Source organism: Lissotriton helveticus, chromosome 6, assembly GCF_964261635.1.
Source record: "Lissotriton helveticus chromosome 6, aLisHel1.1, whole genome shotgun sequence".
Taxonomy (NCBI): domain Eukaryota; kingdom Metazoa; phylum Chordata; class Amphibia; order Caudata; family Salamandridae; genus Lissotriton; species Lissotriton helveticus.
Genome location: NC_136067.1, coordinates 908,187,263 through 908,206,906, shown reverse-complemented (window position 1 = coordinate 908,206,906; position 19,644 = coordinate 908,187,263). Strand labels below are relative to the sequence as shown.

General features: G+C 41.6%; 1 protein-coding gene across 7 annotated transcripts in view; it reads right to left on the bottom strand.

Moving 5' to 3' along the window:
- Positions 1-19,644, bottom strand: part of LOC144761592 (monocarboxylate transporter 10-like) — a 1,000,737-nt gene that overhangs the window by 102,048 nt on the left and 879,045 nt on the right. Inside the window, exon 10 of one of the 7 annotated variants that reach the window (XM_078646886.1) lies at positions 1,140-1,907. The exons of the other annotated variants lie outside the window; for them this stretch is intronic. Coding sequence (XP_078503012.1) covers positions 1,887-1,907 — 21 coding nt within the window. The 3' untranslated portion in view covers positions 1,140-1,886. Of the gene's footprint in view, positions 1-1,139; positions 1,908-19,644 lie in introns of those variants that run through there. 7 annotated transcript variants of the gene reach the window in all.

The following is a 19,644-nucleotide window of genomic DNA, read 5'->3' as shown; positions in this document are numbered from 1 at the left end:
AAGATGGCGGCCGCTACGGACTGTTTGCAATGTTTACAGACGCCGGAGAACCAATCAGCTTCGCAAACCTCCGTTACGCGAAGCGGAGCGCTGTTACAGATATATATCTTTTTTTGAACGTTAATTTCTCAAAATCCACTGGAGCACATATATTGAGACCTAGCAAAGGCACATCGGGCTACCAGTCCCTAATATTTTACCAAGTTTCGTGCAAATCCATTCAGCCGTTCGATTATTATTATTATTTTTTTTTTTGCCCCGCGGGGCCCTTTTAAAACGTCCACATCAAACCTAGAGGGTCAGGGAGGATCTACTATGCCCCCTTATGGTCATTTGCCCCCTCGCTTTGGCCCCCGCTTGTCTCTCGATCCTACCGAGAGACAAGATGGCGGCCGCTACGGACTGTTTGGAATGTTCACAGACGCCAGAGAACCAATCAGCTTCGCTTCACAAAGCTCCGTAACGCGTAAAGTCCGCGAACCGGAGCGCTGCCCGGTCCGCTGTTACAGATATATATCTTTTTTTGAACGTTAATTTCTCAAAATCCACTGAAGCACATATATTGAGACCTAGCAAAGGCACATCGGGCTACCAGTCCCTACAATTTTGCCAAGTTTCGTGCAAATCCATTCAGCCGTTCGGTCTAAAAGTGAGGCCAACCGCCCTATGGAAAACTCAATGTTAAAAACACGTTTTGGGACCCCCCTTTTTTCTCAGCCCCCCCTTGACGAACCCCCCCCAAATATTCAAGGGCTGCTCAGAAACAAAATGTGCCATTTTCCTGAAAATTTCAGCCAATTCCGTCCACAAACGCCAAAGTTATTAGACATAGAATTTTCAAAAATCCCATAGAGAAAAAATCCTAACTATATATACCTGCTGGCGACCGCCAGTAGGTAATATATATATATATATATATATATATATATATATATATATATATATATATATATATATATATATATATATATATATATAAACACGGAACTCAGCTGATCCCAAGCCTCGATGTCGGCGGGCTCACGGCAGGGGTAGCCACCCCCTTAACATTAACACGCTAAACCGGCGTATTCTCCCCTTCAATCCTGGTAAAGAATTACAACGGAGCTGTGGCCACTATTCTTTGAGTGCAGATTTATTACTGACACAACGTCCTACGCGTTTCGGAGTACTTCTACTCCTTCATCACGGGCAAGTTTTGTGCGTTTCAGTGTGAATAATAAAGTAAATACTATGTCACGTGATAAACAACAAAAACAAAATACTTCGCCTCTCAATAATTTACAATTTTGGTGCTTTGGCATGTATACATTTCCTGTTATAATTATTTACATTGAGGTTTTCAGGGCTGTAAATTAAATACATTTGTTGAGACTACATTTCAAATTCATGGATCACGACCCCTCATGAATTTATATTAACATTCAAAATTATTTGTCAGTATTGTAATCATAAAATACGTGTACCTCGCCACTTATTTATAGATAACATTCAAAAAAACTTTTATACAACCAGTTTGGTAAGTAAGGGATTCGAACATCCAGTCCCAAAAGACAAAGTATCACCAAGGTTCATTAGTCACTTGAGCTGTGCACCTTTAGGCATATTCAATGCGTAAAAAGAGGATCGTAATCTTAACGTAAAGATAACGCATTGTGTGACATGCTGCCCCTGTGGGGTATATTAAATTACAAAGATACGCCAACAGTTCTTTGTTGCAAAGTCTTGCCCATGTGGGCTTTTACCGTTGCTGGATATTGAGTAATATTCAAATAAGACTGGAGTCCATCCCAAACAAAATTAAATTTCAATTGGGTCAACCAGAATAGTGTCCCAGTGGGCTACAGCAGTCTTGAATATCAGCCTGGTCCATCACCGATTAATTCTTAAGTATACATCTGTTGCACCTAGGATAATAATAAAGGCGAAGTCCTATTAAAATCTTCATAACCAAAAAGAACGTATTATGAAGAAAACACACAAATTCTTAAAAACATCAATCAGAAGGTTACTAGCAGCAGAAATTTAAGAAATTTTACAACAGCTTAGACAATTAATGTAAGTGCACTGACATCTCCTCGTCCATATTCAACCCATGGGGCACCTTGGTGTTGAAGCGGATAATAAATTTGGACTCCAGTTTTCTGAGTTCAAGTAATCTGTTACCACCTCTTATATTGGGGGGGACACAATCTATGACTGCAAACTTGACCAGATTGGCATTACTTTTATGATACTCATGAAAGTGGCGAGCTACAGGATAGATCTTATCATTTTTACCAATTGCTCTCAGGTGTTCTAACACCCGTTTTTACCTTTGTTGATGGTGCTCCCAATGTAGTATTTTGAACAAGGGCATTTTAAAGTATAGATGGCATACTCAGTATTGCAGTTTAAATGTTTATTTATGACCCATGGAGCTTCAGTGCTGTTGAATTTTTGTGATTTGATGCTGCTACTAAATTTGCAAGCTTTGCATTGGTTACATGTAAAGAAGCCTTTAACAGCATTTACTTTCTCGGGGTTCGGGATCATATTGCTACACAATTGGTCCCGTAATGACCTGGGTTTCCGAAAAGTAAGGGATGTGTGGTCTCCTATGCATTCTCTCAAATCGTTATCAGTTTTGAGAACCCCCCAGAATTTGTTGATACATTTTTTCACTTCCCACGCATGTGTATTGTAGGTAGTGATACATTTTACTACTTCTTTGGGTTTGGTTTGATATTCCTCCGTCTTGGGGAATAGTAAATCCTGTCAATTGAGGGCCTCAACTCTAGTAATGGCCTCATTAACACTCTTAGGGCTGTAGCCCCGTGTCAGAAATCTATCCCTCATGATTATTTTCTCCTTTTCAAATGTCTCCACTGTACTACAATTTCTACGTGCTCGTAGTAGTTCCCCGAAAGGTATGCTGTATATTAGATTGCGTGGATGGCAGCTGCTTGCATGTAGCAGGCTGTTGCCAGCCGTGGCTTTTCTGAACAGCGAACTCACAATACTGTTATTTACTACCTCCAATTTGAGGTCTAGAAACTCCATGGTATCTCTACTGATCTGGTGTGTGAATTGGAGATTCATTTCGTTGTTATTGAGTAGCTCCACAAATTCAGTTGCTTGTGTTTCAGTACCATTCCACACACAGAAGATGTCATCTATATAGCGTAACCAGAGGACGGCGTGGTCTTTGAATAGTCCGATCTTATGGACTACCTGCTCCTCCCACCAGCCGAGGTAAATACCTGCGAAGCTGGGGGCGAAGCAGGTCCCCATCGCCGTCCCCTGGATTTGTCCGTAAATATTATTGTCGAAGAGGAAAAAATTGTTACTCAAGCATAGCTCAATCATCTTGAGTAGCATCTCTGTATGTTGAAAGAGACCCAATGGTCTACTTCTGAAAGATTGTCTGCAGGCTTCTAAGCCTAAATTCTGTGGGATACTAGTGTATAGGCTACACACATCAAGTCCTAACATGAGATAATCAGGGGACCACTCTATGCCACTGATCTGACGTAAAAAATCTCTAGTATCTAAGACAAATGATGGGAGAGATTGTACCAAGGGCTGCAGGAAAAAATCTACGTATTTGGAAGTGTTTTCTAGAGCACTCCCACAGGAGGAAACGATAGGCCTCCCTGGTGGTCTTTGGGCATTTTTATGCAACTTGGGAAGCAAATATAAAACAGGCAATTTAGGATACTTACATGCCAAATAGAAAAATTCATCATTGGTCAATATGCCTACATCTTTCCATTCAGTAATTTGATTAGCTACTGACAACATTGCTAGATCATACAATTTTCTAGTAGTTTGGCAATATCTGTTAGTAGCTGATAGCTGTGAAAGCCCTTCTTGTTTGTACATATCCAGTGGCCAGATGACAATATTGCCTCCCTTGTCACTCTGTTTTATAACAAATTCATGATTACTTTCCAAAACATTCAAGGCTTTGTGTTGGCTTTCATTCAAATTACTTCTAGTAAATATTTTCTGTGATTGGAGTCTTTTTAGTTCATTAAATTAGATTAGAAATTAGATAGCACAGCTCATTTTGCACATTGTTGTTCTTAAAAATTATTGTAACTCGCTTTTAATCTGTTTTTAGACAACCTTGATTGTACCTGCTTTCCTGACTCTAGCATCCCCTGTAGTGGATTCAGCGCTCAGAGGGAGTGCTTGCAGAAGCCCTGACTCGCCGCCATCGGCCACGCGAAAGCGAGGGACACGCCCCCCTCGAAGCCATGCCCCCTACATGCCCTATAACAAGACGCATGCCCCGGAAGCGCAGCGGACGAGCGCAGCGGGCGCGACGATTGCGCGCCGAATGCGCGCATAAGGCAAGCTCGTCTGCGCTCGTCCGCGCCGAGTCCGGGCCCAGGGCCACCCCCCCTACCCCGCATTCCATATACCCTATCCACTACAGTGCCGAAACCCTCCATAGTCTCAGGGCAAACCCTAGCAATTGCTGCCGACACAGCTATCAAGCGGACACCCTGCCACCCGTCTGTCCCAAATGTCATAATTCCTTCAAACCCAATATAATAACTAAACCGCTACATGATTTTCGTATGTTCTTATTGAACTGCCGTTCACTTCCCAAACATTCGGCTGAGATTGCGCTCTTGATAGAGGAACACTCACCAGACATTCTGTTCCTTACAGAAACCTGGCTATCCCCTGACACTGATCCAGCGGTCTTGGAAGCCCTTCCATCAGGCTTCCAAATATCTCGCCAAGATCGGCCAAAAGGGAGAGTAGGAGGCTTGGCGATAATCCATAAAGAACAACTTCACTGCCGAATAGTATCTGAAACCATTCCGGACTGTGAAAGCCTTACTTTTAATATCGAATTATCACCTAATAGATGTATCTCTGGCACTCTCATCTACCGCCCTCCAGGCCCCCCGAGGCAGTTCCACGTCAGCCTACCTTCAAACGTGGCTGAACGTCTTAATTGCACCCCCAACTTCATCCTGCTAGGCGATTTTAACTTTCATTTCGATTCATCCTCATATCACATTGCCATGACCTTAGCAGAGGATTTAGCAGCTCTGCAACTCTCCCAGCGGGTTAACTCTTACACCCACGTAAAGGGCCATTTGCTGGATCCGGTCTTCAGCAACTGCCCTGGTCTTCTAACCAGCCCACCCATTCCCCTGCCTTGGACGGACCACCTCCTGATCCCCATTAACTGGACCATTTTTAAACCCCCTGAATCAATACCCACTACAAGACACATGAGAGTCTGGTCTCACCTACCAGTTGACTAACAAACTTATTGAGAATCCTCCCATGATTAAAGGTAATCCCACCCTAGCAAATCAGGCATACGTCAATTGGATCACCCAATCTCTTGACGTTGTCCTTCCTAAAAAGAAAATTATGCTCAAACGCCCCCAAAAAACTGCTCCCTGGTACTCGGAGACTCTCAGAGAGAAAAAACGTGTCTGCAGGAGAGCGGAAAGACGCTGGCGATCCGACTATTCTGCAGACAATAAAACCCTCTACCGAGAAGCTATCGGTGATTACAAAACCTTGATAAAAGAAGCTCAGGCCTTATACTTCTCCGAGAAAATTCTGCTTGCCAAATCTAAGCCTAAGGACATTTTCCATATCATTAATAAACTAACTAAGCAACCCCCAAGCGTACAAGCGGACAAGTCCACTAACCACTGCGATAACGTCGCCGAATTCTTTCATCAAAAAATAAGCTCGATTTATGCTGCCTTTCCCCCGAAAAGTTCCACTCTCCTAGCCCCTCCTCTATATCCCTCAGTCCCCTCCTCCAGTCAACTACCACCCACGCTTACTCACTTCCCTCCCTTAGATCTTGCCACCCTTGAACCCTTAGCACGGAAAGTCAAATCCGGCTCCCCTGTTGATCCCGCTCCACCAGATATAATAATGGCAGCCTCGTTTACCACTCTGCCAATCATCAGGGAGGTTTTAAACTCCTCCATCTCTTCGGGCATAGTCCCTACCGCATGGAAGCAGGCAATGGTTAAAGCCTTGCTGAAAAAGCCCAATTTGGACCCCACAGAACTAAGTAACTACCGCCCCATATCCCTGCTCCCATGGGCAAGCAAGATTTTGGAGAAATATATAAATCAACTCCTCATAAACTTTCTGGAAGATCATCAACTACTGGACCCCACCCAGACTGGCTTTAGACCAAAACATGGGACCGAAACCGCCCTCCTCATGGTCACCGAGGAGGCCAGAAAAATCCTAGATCAGGGAGGTTCAGTGGCAGTGATCCTCCTTGATCTTAGCGCGGCTTTCGACACGGTCAGCCATGACACTCTGCTGTACCGTCTGTCCCAGGTCGGGATTAAGAGCAGGGCCTGGTCTTGGTTCCAGTCTTTTCTGGAGGACAGATCCTTCCGGGTGTTCGATGGCGAGTCTACATCCACCAGCAGACCTCTGAAATGCGGAGTCCCCCAAGGCTCCTCTCTAAGCCCTGCACTTTTTAACCTGTACATGAGGCCACTGGCCGCTGTCGTCCACCCATTTGGGATCAAGATCATTTCCTATGCGGACGACACACAGTTGGTGGTCTCCCTGCCACAGGAAGCCAATCCACCTGGACAGGGCGGGCTTAGAGAGTGTCTGGAGGCAGTGAAGACCTGGATGTCCCTGTCCTCCTTGAAACTGAATGGAGACAAGACCGAGCTTATGGTCTTAGGCCATATGGATCTTAGCTTCCCCGCTTCCCTGTGGCCATCCAGTCTGGGTCTCCCCCCCCACCCCTAAAAACAGCATTAAGAGTCTTGGAATCTGGCTGGACAGATCTCTATCCTTTAATGTACAAGCTACAAAACTGTCGGCCACTTGCTTTGGCATCATGAGGATGTTGAAGAAAATCCTCCCCCTCCTCCCCATGGAAGCCAAACAAATAGCCGTACAAGGTCTGATCCAGTCACGCCTTGATTTCAACAATGTACTATATCTTGGCGCTCCTGATTCCACTCTGAGAAGGCTTCAGATAGTCCAGAATTGCGCAGCTCGCATTCTACTCGACCTCCCCCGCAGACAGTCAGTTGGGACCGGACTGGCAACCCTTCATTGGCTGCCGGTGCGCCAGAGAGTAATGTTTAAAGATATGTGCATAGCACACCAGTCATTCTGGAACACCGGTCCCAGGATCACCCGGGACCTAATTACTCACTATACGCCTAATAGAAGCCTGCGCTCTAGTCAGACCTTCCTTGCATCGGCCCCCAGAATTAAAAGGTCTAGATCAGGAGGTAGGACATTTTCTCACAATGCTGCCAGGGCCTGGAATGCCCTCCCGCTGCACCTAAGAGCCAACCCCAACCTCACGACCTTCCGTAAACAGCTGAAAACTTTCCTATTTCATCCAGTTTAAGTAATCCCCTTCTCTCCCTTCTGAGCCACTGGTCGGATCTGCGGTACTCCTAGCGCTTGGACGCCTCCGGGCAGCAATTCGCGCTATATAAATGCACATCCTATCCTATCCTATCCTATTAATCACCCCCTTTTCAAAACAATTAATCGCTTCGCAATTGATTTGGGGGAGGAACACTGATTTGGGTTTAAATGGAGTTTTGGCCATCAAATCTAGTTCCAAATTACTACTAGCTGCATTCAGGATGGGATCTTCCACTGTCCCTTCAACTCCTGCCAATTCATGCACAACCTGTAAAGTCTCAATGTCACCTACTTGTAAATTTCCACCATCACTATCACGTTCACCAATTTGTTTGTTGGGTTTGTTTATAAACCATTTTCTCAGTTTTAGTTTCCGTATATAGTGAAACAGGTCGACTCTTGTCTCAGTAAAATTAAAATGTGAAGTAGGGCAAAAAGATAAACCTAACATTAAAACCTCCAATTCATCCTTACTTAATTCGTAATTAGAAAGATTTACCACAGTCTTGATCTTCATGTTTTCTTCGCGAATTTGCCCCTCGTTCTTGTTCCCACTGGGCTGTCTGTTGGCATTGAGTAATTTGGCTTTCTGCCTCCTCTTCCTCCTCTTCCACGCCCTCTTGCCGGGCTTTCGTTGCTGGCCATAGTATTTGATCTCTCTTTTGCCAGAAGCTCGTACGCCCTTAAAAATCGTACTTTTAATGCTTCTGCATCATTTCCTAGTGGCTCGCGTAATTCCTCAGAATCACACTGTAAAATTTGTTCAGTCAGTTGGGATACTTTGCTAGTTGAAGCTGCCGGTTCACTTCCATCCTGGACACCTTGAGTCAATCCCTCATTGGACTTCAATTGAGTATTCTGTTCCTTTCTTAATTTATCAAACTTTTTTCCAAAAGTGAGAATTTGGCCATTTTTATAATCAATTTCGTCTCTTTCAAATTTAGACAACTTTTTCATTTTAATTTCCTCTTCTAAGTTTTCCAGCCGTTTCTTCATTTTATCCATTTCATTATTGAATTCGTCATCACCAAGTGCTTCTTTTAATTTGGCTATTAACTCTTCACTTTCTTGCGTGAGTTTTATGCTTTCTTTTTCAGCAGCCTTGATTAATAGTTTCAGCATATTTAGTGAACAAACATGGTTATTCTCCATCCAGTCTGATATTAATTCTGGATCTGGTTGTTGCAATGTAGGGGTTATAAAAATGCGTAAACCCCGCGGTATTCTGTTACACTCTACATAATGCTGGAGTGCTGTGGCTTCCCACCACTTGGACTGTTCTTTTTTGAGCACTCTCCATAAGGTATCCCATAGTTTTCTCTTATCTGTTACATTTTCAGTCGCGGTTGTGGTTCTGTCGCCGCCATTGTCAATGCGGGCAGTTTTGTCAAATAGCTTGGTTGCTGCCGCCTTCCGTTTGTTGTTTCTTGTATCAGTCATAGTAATTTACGATTTAGTCCAAACTCGTAACTCCCGCTGTTATTCGGGCTGCACATATACTAAAGCGTGGCTAGTAGTTGTTCACTAACACACTTATCCGATTTCCACGATGTCGCTTACCACTTGAAGTCAGTTCCCGTAGCCCCTTCAAACGGTTCACCGGCAAGGTCCGAGTTAGGTGAATACAGCTCCCTGCTCCTCCTGCTCTTAGCTTGACTTGTGTTCCGAATGCATAGGAGACCACCCATCCCTTACTTTACGGAAACCCAGGTCATTACGGGACCAATTGTGTAGCAATATGATCCCGAACCCCGAGAAAGTGAATGCTGTTAAAGGCTTCTTTACATGTAACCAATGCAAAGCTTGCAAATTTAGTAGCAGCATCAAATCACAAAAATTCAACAGCACTGAAGCTCCATGGGTCATAAATAAACATTTAAACTGCAATACTGAGTATGCCATCTATACTTTAAAATGCCCTTGTTCAAAATACTACATTGGGAGCACCATCCACAAAGGTAAAATACGGGTGTTAGAACACCTGAGAGCAATTGGTAAAAATGATAAGACCTATCCTGTAGCTCGCCACTTTCATGAGTATCATAAAAGTAATGCCAATCTGGTCAAGTTTGCAGTCATAGATTGTGTCCCCCCCAATATAAGAGGTGGTAACAGATTACTTGAACTCAGAAAACTGGAGTCCAAATTTATTATCCGCTTCAACACCAAGGTGCCCCATGGGTTGAATATGGACGAGGAGATGTCAGTGCACTTACATTAATTGTCTAAGCTGTTGTAAAATTTCTTACATTTCTTAAATTTCTGCTGCTAGTAACCTTCTGATTGATGTTTTTAAGAATTTGTGTGTTTTCTTCATAATACGTTCTTTTTGGTTATGAAGATTTTAATAGGACTTCGCCTTTATTATTATCCTAGGTGCAACAGATGTATACTTAAGAATTAATCGGTGATGGACCAGGCTGATATTCGAGACTGCTGTAGCCCACTGGGGCGCTATTCTGGTTGACCCAATTGAAATTTAATTTTGTTTGGGATGGACTCCAGTCTTATTTGAATATTACTCAATATCCAGCAACGGTAAAAGCCCACATGGGCAAGACTTTGCAACAAAGAACTGTTGGCGTATCTTTGTAATTTAATATAGCCCACAGGGGCAGCATGTCACACAATGCGTTATCTTTACGTTAAGATTACGATCCTCTTTTTACGCATTGAATATGCCTAAAGGTGCACGGCTCAAGTGACTAATGAACCTTGGTGATACTTTGTCTTTTGGGACTGGAGGTTCGAATCCCTTACTTACCAAACTGGTTGTATAAAAGTTTTTTTGAATGTTATCTATAAATAAGTGGCGAGGTACACGTATTTTATGATTACAATACTGACAAATAATTTTGAATGTTAATATAAATTCATGAGGGGTCGTGATCCATGAATTTGAAATGTAGTCTCAACAAATGTATTTAATTTACAGCCCTGAAAACCTCGATGTAAATAATTATAACAGGACATGTATACATGCCAAAGCACCAAAATTGTAAATTATTGAGAGGCGAAGTATTTTGTTTTTGTTGTTTATCACGTGACATAGTATTTACTTTATTATTCACACTGAAACGCACAAAACTTGCCCGTGATGAAGGAGTAGAAGTACTCCGAAACGCGTAGGACGTTGTGTCAGTAATAAATCTGCACTCAAAGAATAGTGGCCACGGCTCCGTTGTAATTCTTTACCAGGATTGAAGGGGAGAATACGCCGGTTTAGCGTGTTAATATATATATGTATATATATATATATGTATGCAGTAGAAAACTAAACACCCACATCCCTTACAAAGAAACGGAAAGTTTGCATCTCTGCAGCCTCTCTTATTTTCACCTTATTCATCTTCTGCTCAATCAACACAACAGCCACGATATACATATTAAAGAGGGTAGGGGAAAGTGGACAACCTTGTCTTGTCCCTCTTCCAATTTGAACCATTTTAGATAAAGCGCCGTTTAATAATACCCGAGCGTTAGGGTTCCTATATAAGGCTTTAATTGCTGACCCGAAGACTTCCCCCAAATTAAAACGCCTGATCACCTCATATAGAAATAGCCAGTTGACCCGGTAAAATGATTTTGCAGCATCACATGTTATTATAGACAGAGGTTTTTTTCGGTCAACGGCGAGATCTACTGTGGCAATTATTTCGTGTGTCAAATCCTCCAGATATCTCCATTTCATAAATCCTTTTTGATCACTGTGAATTATCGTTCCCATCATGCGTTCCAATCTCTTATTGAGGATTTGTGTGAATATTTTATAGACACTGTTCAAAAGTGAGATCGGGCGATAAGATTAGCAGATTCTTGGGTTTTTATTAGTTTTCAAAAGGATGATTATGGTTGCGCTATCCCATGATGGCGGGGAGTCTAGTTTGGAGATATATATAGAATTAAAAAGATCCAACAAAAATGGGGCCAAGATTTTCCTCAGTAAACAATATATCTCATTTGGTATAGCGTTGGGGCCAGCCGCTTTGCTTTTTTTCAAGTTCTTAATTGAAATGTAAACTTCCTTTAATGTTATTGGGGCCGATAGCTCCTCTCTATTCTCCCCGCTCAATTGTGGGAGATTTATATCATCAAAAAAGGATTCCACCTGATCTTCATTATGTATTAAATCTTCCCTGTATAGGTCCTGGAAAAAATGAACAAATTCCTGCTCTATTGCCTCATCTTCTGTTATTATTTAATCTGTGACTTGATTTTTCAATACTTTAATATTATTCTTAGCTCTATCTGTTTTGGATTTCCACGCCAACAATTTACCGCTTCCCTCCCCATATTCATAATTCGCTAACTTACTTGCATCCCATCTCTTTTTCATCCTAGCCTCCAAATACTCAGTTAGTTTTGTCTTGGCCTTAATTAAGTCTGCTTCAAGCAGTGGTTTTATATTTTGATCCATCCCCTGAGCTAGTGATTCCTGAGATTTCTTGATTTGATCTTCTAAGGAAGAAAGTTCTTTTTTATGTTCCTTATTTTCCCTGTTGTTAACACTAATTAAAACTCCACGCAGATAGGCCTTGTATGTATCCCATACTTGATTAATAGGAGCAGTACCAAAGTTAAAGAGTAAAAATTATTTTGTCTGCATTATAATGCTTTCCACTCTTGCGGGCTCCAAAAGAAGCAAGCGATTTAGCGTCCAACGTAACTCTGGCGGTTTACCTAAAAGATTCATCTGTAATAGTATAGCTGAGTGGTCTGATAAGTGCTCAGGAACATGCGTTACTTTCATTACCTGCTTACTAACTTTTCTAGAAGTAAAAGAAAAATCAATCCTTGATCGATGTCCATACTTTTTATTATGATATGTAAAGTCCCTGATATGATTACTCCTTTCTCCCTCCATTCTTTGCCATTGGCTATTAAGCTAAGGGCAAGTAAGGATATCCAGCCTTTTTCCTGTAATAATTGGGAAAAAAAGATTGGGCTTTATGCTGATGATCTTATGATTTTCACCACTCATATAGAATCATCATTACCTGTAATATGGGAATTATTAGACCATTTTGGTATGGTTTCAGGCTATGCTATAAACTCTCATAAAATGGAAATAATGCAGTGGAATACAAACTCACAAAGCGAGCTTGTTAAAAAGAAGATCAGATATCTGGGAATCAAGTTAGTGCAAGACCTGGGCTCATTAGCAAAGGTAAACCTTGATTTGGTTACCTCTAAGGTTAAAAAACAACTGCAGCAATGGGAAAACTTACCTTTATCCTTTCTTGGTAGATCAAACCTCCTTAAAATGACAATTTTACCAAATTAAAAAAGCACAGGGAGAATTGTCCAGTTTTATATGGGGCAGGAAAAGACCTAGAATTGCATGGAAGAAATGTAGGGAAAGGAAAGAAAATGGAGGTATAGCAAGCCCTGACTTACTACAATATCAAAGAGCCTTCCATTTAAATTTTTTTAGTTTAGACCGTTACTAAAGAATTCAAGTCAATATACTCCCATGTTTCGTGCTTTGACATATGGCGCACCTGACCTTGCTGATTATTTTTTATATAAGTTCGGGGATCCTAAGTTTAAATAAAAAAATTAGATTAAAGATCCTCTACGGGGCATGTAAACTATGGAGCCAGATCAGGAAGATACTACATATCCCTTATTATAGTTATCATGCACCAATATGGGGCTCTCCAGGGACCCCCACATGCTTGCAAGGTATTTTGGCAACACCAATAAGAATGAAAGGAATATACAAATGGGGCCAACTATTGGAGGGGACACAATTAATTTCTTGGCAAAAGTTTCAAGAGTCTACAGAAAACGCGTTTTCACGCTTTAAATACTGTCAATTGTTAAGTTGGGCTCGAACTTTGAAACAAGGGCAGAACTATAAGGAAGCACAGGAGTCTAAAATTGTGTTGCAGCCAAGTTTTAAGAAAGAGATCTCTATGTGGTACTGAACACTGGTACAGTCAATAGATGACCCCAAAGGCTGGTAAGTGGAAATGTGGAGGAGGGAGCTGCCGGAGCTGTATCTAGAAGTGTTATAGCAAGTATCTATATCACATTTATGGTATTATGTGAAACCTGCCCCACTAAAGAAAAATCATCTTTTCACAATACATAAAGCATATTGGACACCTCGAAAGTTGGCGAAACTGGGCTCTCATATGGTGAGGAAATGCCAGAAATGTGGAGAACCGAATGCAGATGAAGCGCACATGTTTTGGTGGTGTCCGTCCATTCAAGACTTTTGGCAGAAAGTAGGGGACGTCCTCTCAGAACTGGTGGGTCAAGAAGTTAAGGTGAGCTTGGCATTGGTTATTTTTGGAGTAATCCCTGAAGAAGAGCATATTGCTAATATTTCTAAGTGGTCAAAGGCTCTTATTTTTGTTTTGATTTTGTTAGCACGTAGAGAATTATGTATTAAGTGGATTCTAAATGTCCCACCTGTAGAGTCTGAATGGATAAATTCAATTCATAGGATTGCAAGAATGGACAGGGCAATGCGACCAAACAAGAGGACGAAATTTTGGAGTATGTGGGATAATTGGGTAGAGACGGCCCCCTGTTTGGTTTAGTATAGTTTGAAAGTTTAGTCCCTGCTCCTCCCCTTCCCATTCTGCCCTCCTTCCCTATCCACTTGCACTCTCTCCTTCCCCCTTTTGTATCTTTGTTTTTTATACTCTTAACTTTTGCCCCCCTTTTAACATTTAATATTAAGTTTCTATAATAGAGAAAAATGTTAAAGGTTAATCCAATGATTAAGTATCAGTAAACACAGCTTATTCTCTGGCTACAGGGGTGACCAAGAGAGATTGGCTTCCCCTGAAAGAGAATTTAAGTAGGCGCCTGTGATATGGGAGAAAAGAGAAAACTGCCAATGTAACGAAGAGAACCTGTGATGGTAACATCGCCTCCTGTGGGAGTGAGCAGGAACCTCTCTGTAAGGGAAGTGAAAGTATTTGGGCGGTTAACTCTTATATTCTCCATCAGTATACTGATTAAATATATGAGGACAAAAAAAACACAACATCCACAAATACACACACCTACTTGCTACCTTTCTTGGGTGAGCTTATCAATTATTCTTCTTTAATTCAAATTCAAAGTGCAGGCCCTTTATTCAGCCTTCTTGGTAACTACTACCCGTGAATAGCAGTGGGCAATTTGCACACTTCCGTCCTTTCTTGCGTCTTTTCTACCACACACTGGGGCAGATTTACAAGCCTCTTGCGCCACTTTTGCGTCATTTTTCCCATGGGCTTGTAAATCTGCCCAACTGTGTGTACTTTATGCACTAGCTTTCTTCCTTAGATGTGGTACTCGTTTCTCTTGCTCCCACTGCGGAATCCAACACCCTATCTGTGTAATGAGCTGGATATCCAAAGATCCACTTCACTGACAATGCAGTGGGTAGTTTGCGTCTCTCCAGTCTTTCTTATTTTTCACGTTTTTCATCTTCCACTCAATCAACACATCATCCACACATTATCCACACATACACACATCTACTTGTTGCATTCCTTAGCTGTGAGTATCAATTATTCTTCTATTTTATATTCATATTCATATTCAAAGTGCACGCCCTTTATCAAGCCTTTTTGTTGTAACTAATGTTACAACAAAAATTCTGCTCCTACACAGAACTGTGCATAAAGACTTAAGACCTCAGTGAATTACGGTGTACCAAAACCCACCTTACTACACAAACCCGACTACCAATCAGTGACTCATTGGTTCTTCGTCCTATAGCAAAAACACCAATGACTAGTCAACTCAGAGCATGCGACTTAGATTACCTAAAGTAAGGTGGATAACAAGAGCACTCTTTCGTTATAGTCTTACACCAGTCCAAAACAAGGAGTAAATAAAGGCACGTGCAAGTTTGAAATGTGTATTTCTAACGCCGTAATCTCATGCACAGTACCTTAGATAATACAACCAAACATATCATCAGAAACAAGGTTGTCAGCATTGTTACTATTCCACAAAATACAAAGGGAAAAAGCCTCCTATAATGCTAAAGGTAAACAAATTTAAAATATACCTACCTTTCACCCTGCCTACCTAGCAGGTTAGTTTATAACTACAGAAGGTCTCATAGGATTACATGGGCAGACCCATACCTCTGGTACTCAGCAGTAGTGGATCACATTGAGTTCTGCACAAACTGTCATCATACGAATGTTCTCCAACTGTGTGTAATTATGCCTCCACCATGCATTATTAAACGCGCCAGTATCAGAGTTGGCCACAGCTGCATATGTGTTATGGCTCGAACGTGCGAGGATCATTCTGAATAACAGACACAGTATTCAAGATAACCTTGATGTTCCATGCTCTCACTATACACACTAAACTAGCGAGGCAGACTACAAATGTAGCATACCAAATTATTCTCATGTAAAGCAAAATACTCAGCCTTCTCTAAACAATATCACAAGTGCGTGTCGTGTGCAAAGCAGAGCAGGAAAGGAAAAATGGCGTTAAAGCTTCTAATAAACCCATGCCAACTTAACACGGTGTGAGTGCAAGGCACACCCTCCCTCAATCGAAGCACGTGATATAAACGTGGGCGAATTAGGAACGCAGAGTCCAAGCCTGAAAAGCAGAGTCAAGTTCAAATTTGCAAAAAAAACTATTTGCTGTTTGATAGAAAACAGTAGCTAAATAATAAAGAATAGGTAGAAAAATCAAAGAGTCTTAATCCAACAGCGTATAAGCACAGTATGTAGCAACAGCCTCCAAAAGGAAGTCATTGTTCTCATCTGAAAACATTTCAGCCATCCAATTCATTAGTGAGAATGAACATACATGTTACTCAACGACCGGAGCCTCTATCACCATCGGAGGAAAACTCGGGTCATCTTCAATGTAACTGCGTGCCAAGAACTCAAGCGCCGCTGCAAAAACATTCCAACGTCCCAATATTCCATGTATTGCTGCTAAGGCCATAATCCCACCGCCAGAACAAAGCAAGTCATGAACCACTAAGGGGCTCATCAGCAGGTCATAATCCGCGTTGGGAGACACCGTACAGCAGAGACACAAATCCAGGGCCCAGTCGAAATCGCAGCTCAGGCAATGGAAGACAGGTTGAACGCATGTGAAAAAGGAGAATCGAAACAATAATCCATAAGCTGCACTCAATGTAGCCAGAGGCAGCGCTCCGTAATACCTAAGCATTCGGCTGCGGACCAGCAACAGCCGGGACATATTGTCGCCTGCTGCAGGATGTGCATCTGTATTTAAGTAAACAAATTAATAAAAGCACACCGGCAACTAATGCGAGTATTAAGTGGAATCCACCAAAGATGCTGGAAAAAATCGAATGAAAAAATCTCGAAAAGACACCAAATATAGTTTGAAAAGAAGTCACAAGGCCACTGCTTCTAACTTTAAAAAAGTAAGGTAACCCCGTAGTCAAGGACGCATTAAAGATACTCTAAATTAACTCCCCAAAATTCAGGAGCACGTCTGTATTTAATAAAGCATGCACTTCTGTGCGGGTGTTTGCTACATGAAGGACAAATGTTTCTCTAGCAGATGTAAGAGCGACCTCTTTTTGAGACAATAGCGCTCTTATACGACTCATTTGGTTGACTCTGCTTTCAAGGTCGGAATCGAAGGCCAGATGGAAACATCCAGCTTCCCATGCAGAGGAGTAAACACAACTTTTTTTATAGCAAACCACATGCTCAGTTACCGTAATCATGTAAGCGATGCCTGCTAACATCGCACAACAATCTGCATTATTTCAAAGTAAATAACTCCTGTTTCCAGTAAACTGAACGTTGGTATGATAGCATGTGTCGGAGTACCTTTCAAAACTCAGTCTAAATTAGGCGCATCTTCATTACAAGAGCCATGCAATTGTGTGTGTCTACAAATTAAGGAGTGGTCTGGTGCTATTGTGCAATCCTCGCTATTCAGATAGACTTCATTTCCCTCCCTCAGGCATCTATATGTAAATGGTAATAACCAAGCTTCATGGAGATAAGCGCTGGCTAAAGATCCATATCTGCCTATAGCATAGTATTTCATACAAACGTCAAACTTAAACAGGCTAAAAAGTAACGTTATGATACCGTGGATAAGCCACACAGCTGAATCGGATCTCCAATGAGTGACCACTTCTAACCATTCTCATAGCACACCCTGTGCTCTGATTTGACAGTGAGAGAGTGATCGCACCAAAGTTTGTACTACTAATATTCTCAGCATACGCCTCGAATACGCTTTCACATTACGCATCGCATCAAAGCTTCCGTGTGACGTCATGTACGGCGCCCCATACTCAAAAGACGCAAATGTTTTTAATTGTTTAAAAACATATATTTATGTATTTAATAAACATACTAACAGAAGACATTATCTAGGATAATTATGAAATCATTTTTTTAAATTTCAATAATCCTATATTACTTTTAAAAGTAATTACACAAATCGCGGTGGAACGTCATGCGTACTCACATCGTAAGAGCACGGTAAGCACAGCGTAAGCGTACGCAAAGCCATGTGACTTTAAAAGAAGACATTTGATTGGTTCATAACACTTCCTATTACAACTGTTGAAACTTCCATCCCATTATAATAATTCTACTTTGACTTTCTAAGGAGAAGCATCTCTTCTGAGAATCTTGTTAAATAGAACAAAGTTTACCATAATAACAGCAATGGACTCGTCTTCCAGCAATTCTTCAGAGGAATATTTCATTCTTGAAGAACCTCCAAAGAAGAGGAAAGAAGCTCTAATTTAGCAGTTTTCTACTTTTCCAGAAGGGTAAAAAAAGGTTAATGCTCCAAAAGTAACCTGTAAAATGTGCCAAACAACTCTTTTAAGGGGTGATCCATCTAAAAAATACTCCTTTGGCACAGCAAATATGGAGCAACAAGTGAAGAACTTATACCCCAACAACTTTGCTCGAGCTGAAACACGGAGGTTGAAGGACAACCCACCTGCTGCTGCTGGACCAAGCACATCAACTGCTGCACCAGCATTGTCAGCAAGCAGTCCACACCCACAAATTGATCCTGATTTTGTTAAAATAAAATTCTATGCATTTATTGCAATAAACTTCTGTGTTATGGGGAACAGTCTATTGACCTGATAAAACGCAGGAAGCAGGAGCATCGCTGTCCTCGACATTAATATTATTATTTTTTTCATTCCTTTGTTCCTGTTAGACACTTCCAAACCCCCTTTTACAGAAAATAATTACCCCGGGATTTGGCCCCCCTTAAATTAATTAAGAATAAAACAGACTTCTAGTTCGCGTACGAGTACCATACGCTTACCCCGCGATGTTTTTAATTTAAAAAAAATCATTTTTGCGCCTAAAGATCCATGTGGGACCCCTGAGCAGGCCTAGAGGGTCAACATGTTTCTACCCTGCCCCCTTTCCTTATTTTTCAACTTTGTTTTACTGTTGTCTTCTGACTCGCAGCTACCGAGGCACAAGATGGCTGCCAACACTTCCTGGTTTGGAGTGTTGACAGACAGTTGACATCCAATCAGCATGCAGCTCGTGCTCGTAATTGTACGGATTTCTGTACGCGTGCAGTACTTCGTCTCTAGATATCGCTATGATTTTACTTCTGATTTTCTCAGGAACTACTGAACTGAATTACACCATTTAACAAAAAGCACAATCTGCGAACCGAACTCACCCCTCTGCCAAATTTGGTGTAATTCAGTTCAGCCGTTCGGGCTGTAGCCCTGGCTAAAGGTCTCTATAGAAAATTGCATGGGGAAAACACGTTTTGAGACCCCCCCTTTTTTCTCGGCCTCCACATGACGAATCACCCCCAAACTTTAGAGCGGAGTTGAGCAGGCCATTTTCTTGGAGAAATTCGCGAAGATTCGTCCACCAGCGCCAAAATAATTCCAAACAGAATGTTGTGGATTTCCTATGGAAAGTAGGTACTAACTATAACCACCTACTGGCGACCGCTAGTAGGTAATATATATATATATATATATATATGGTCGTTGAAAATATTTATTAGTAATAACTTTGTTTGTATACATCAAAGATAACCGATTTAACGTGTATATCTAAAAAGCATTTAAGCAGATATTTATGGTTTGTTTGTGAATTACAAGAAACACGAAAGTCTGTTGTTCCTTTCTACTATCATGTGACCTGCATCTCACAGAAGCAAGGGGGCGTGCACAGTGTGTGTAAAATATTTAAAAGTTTCAGTGACGTGTAATCAGCTGAATGTGATCAAGGGCTCTTGAAGCCCGAAACGCGTCGTTGTAGGCTGCGGGAGAAA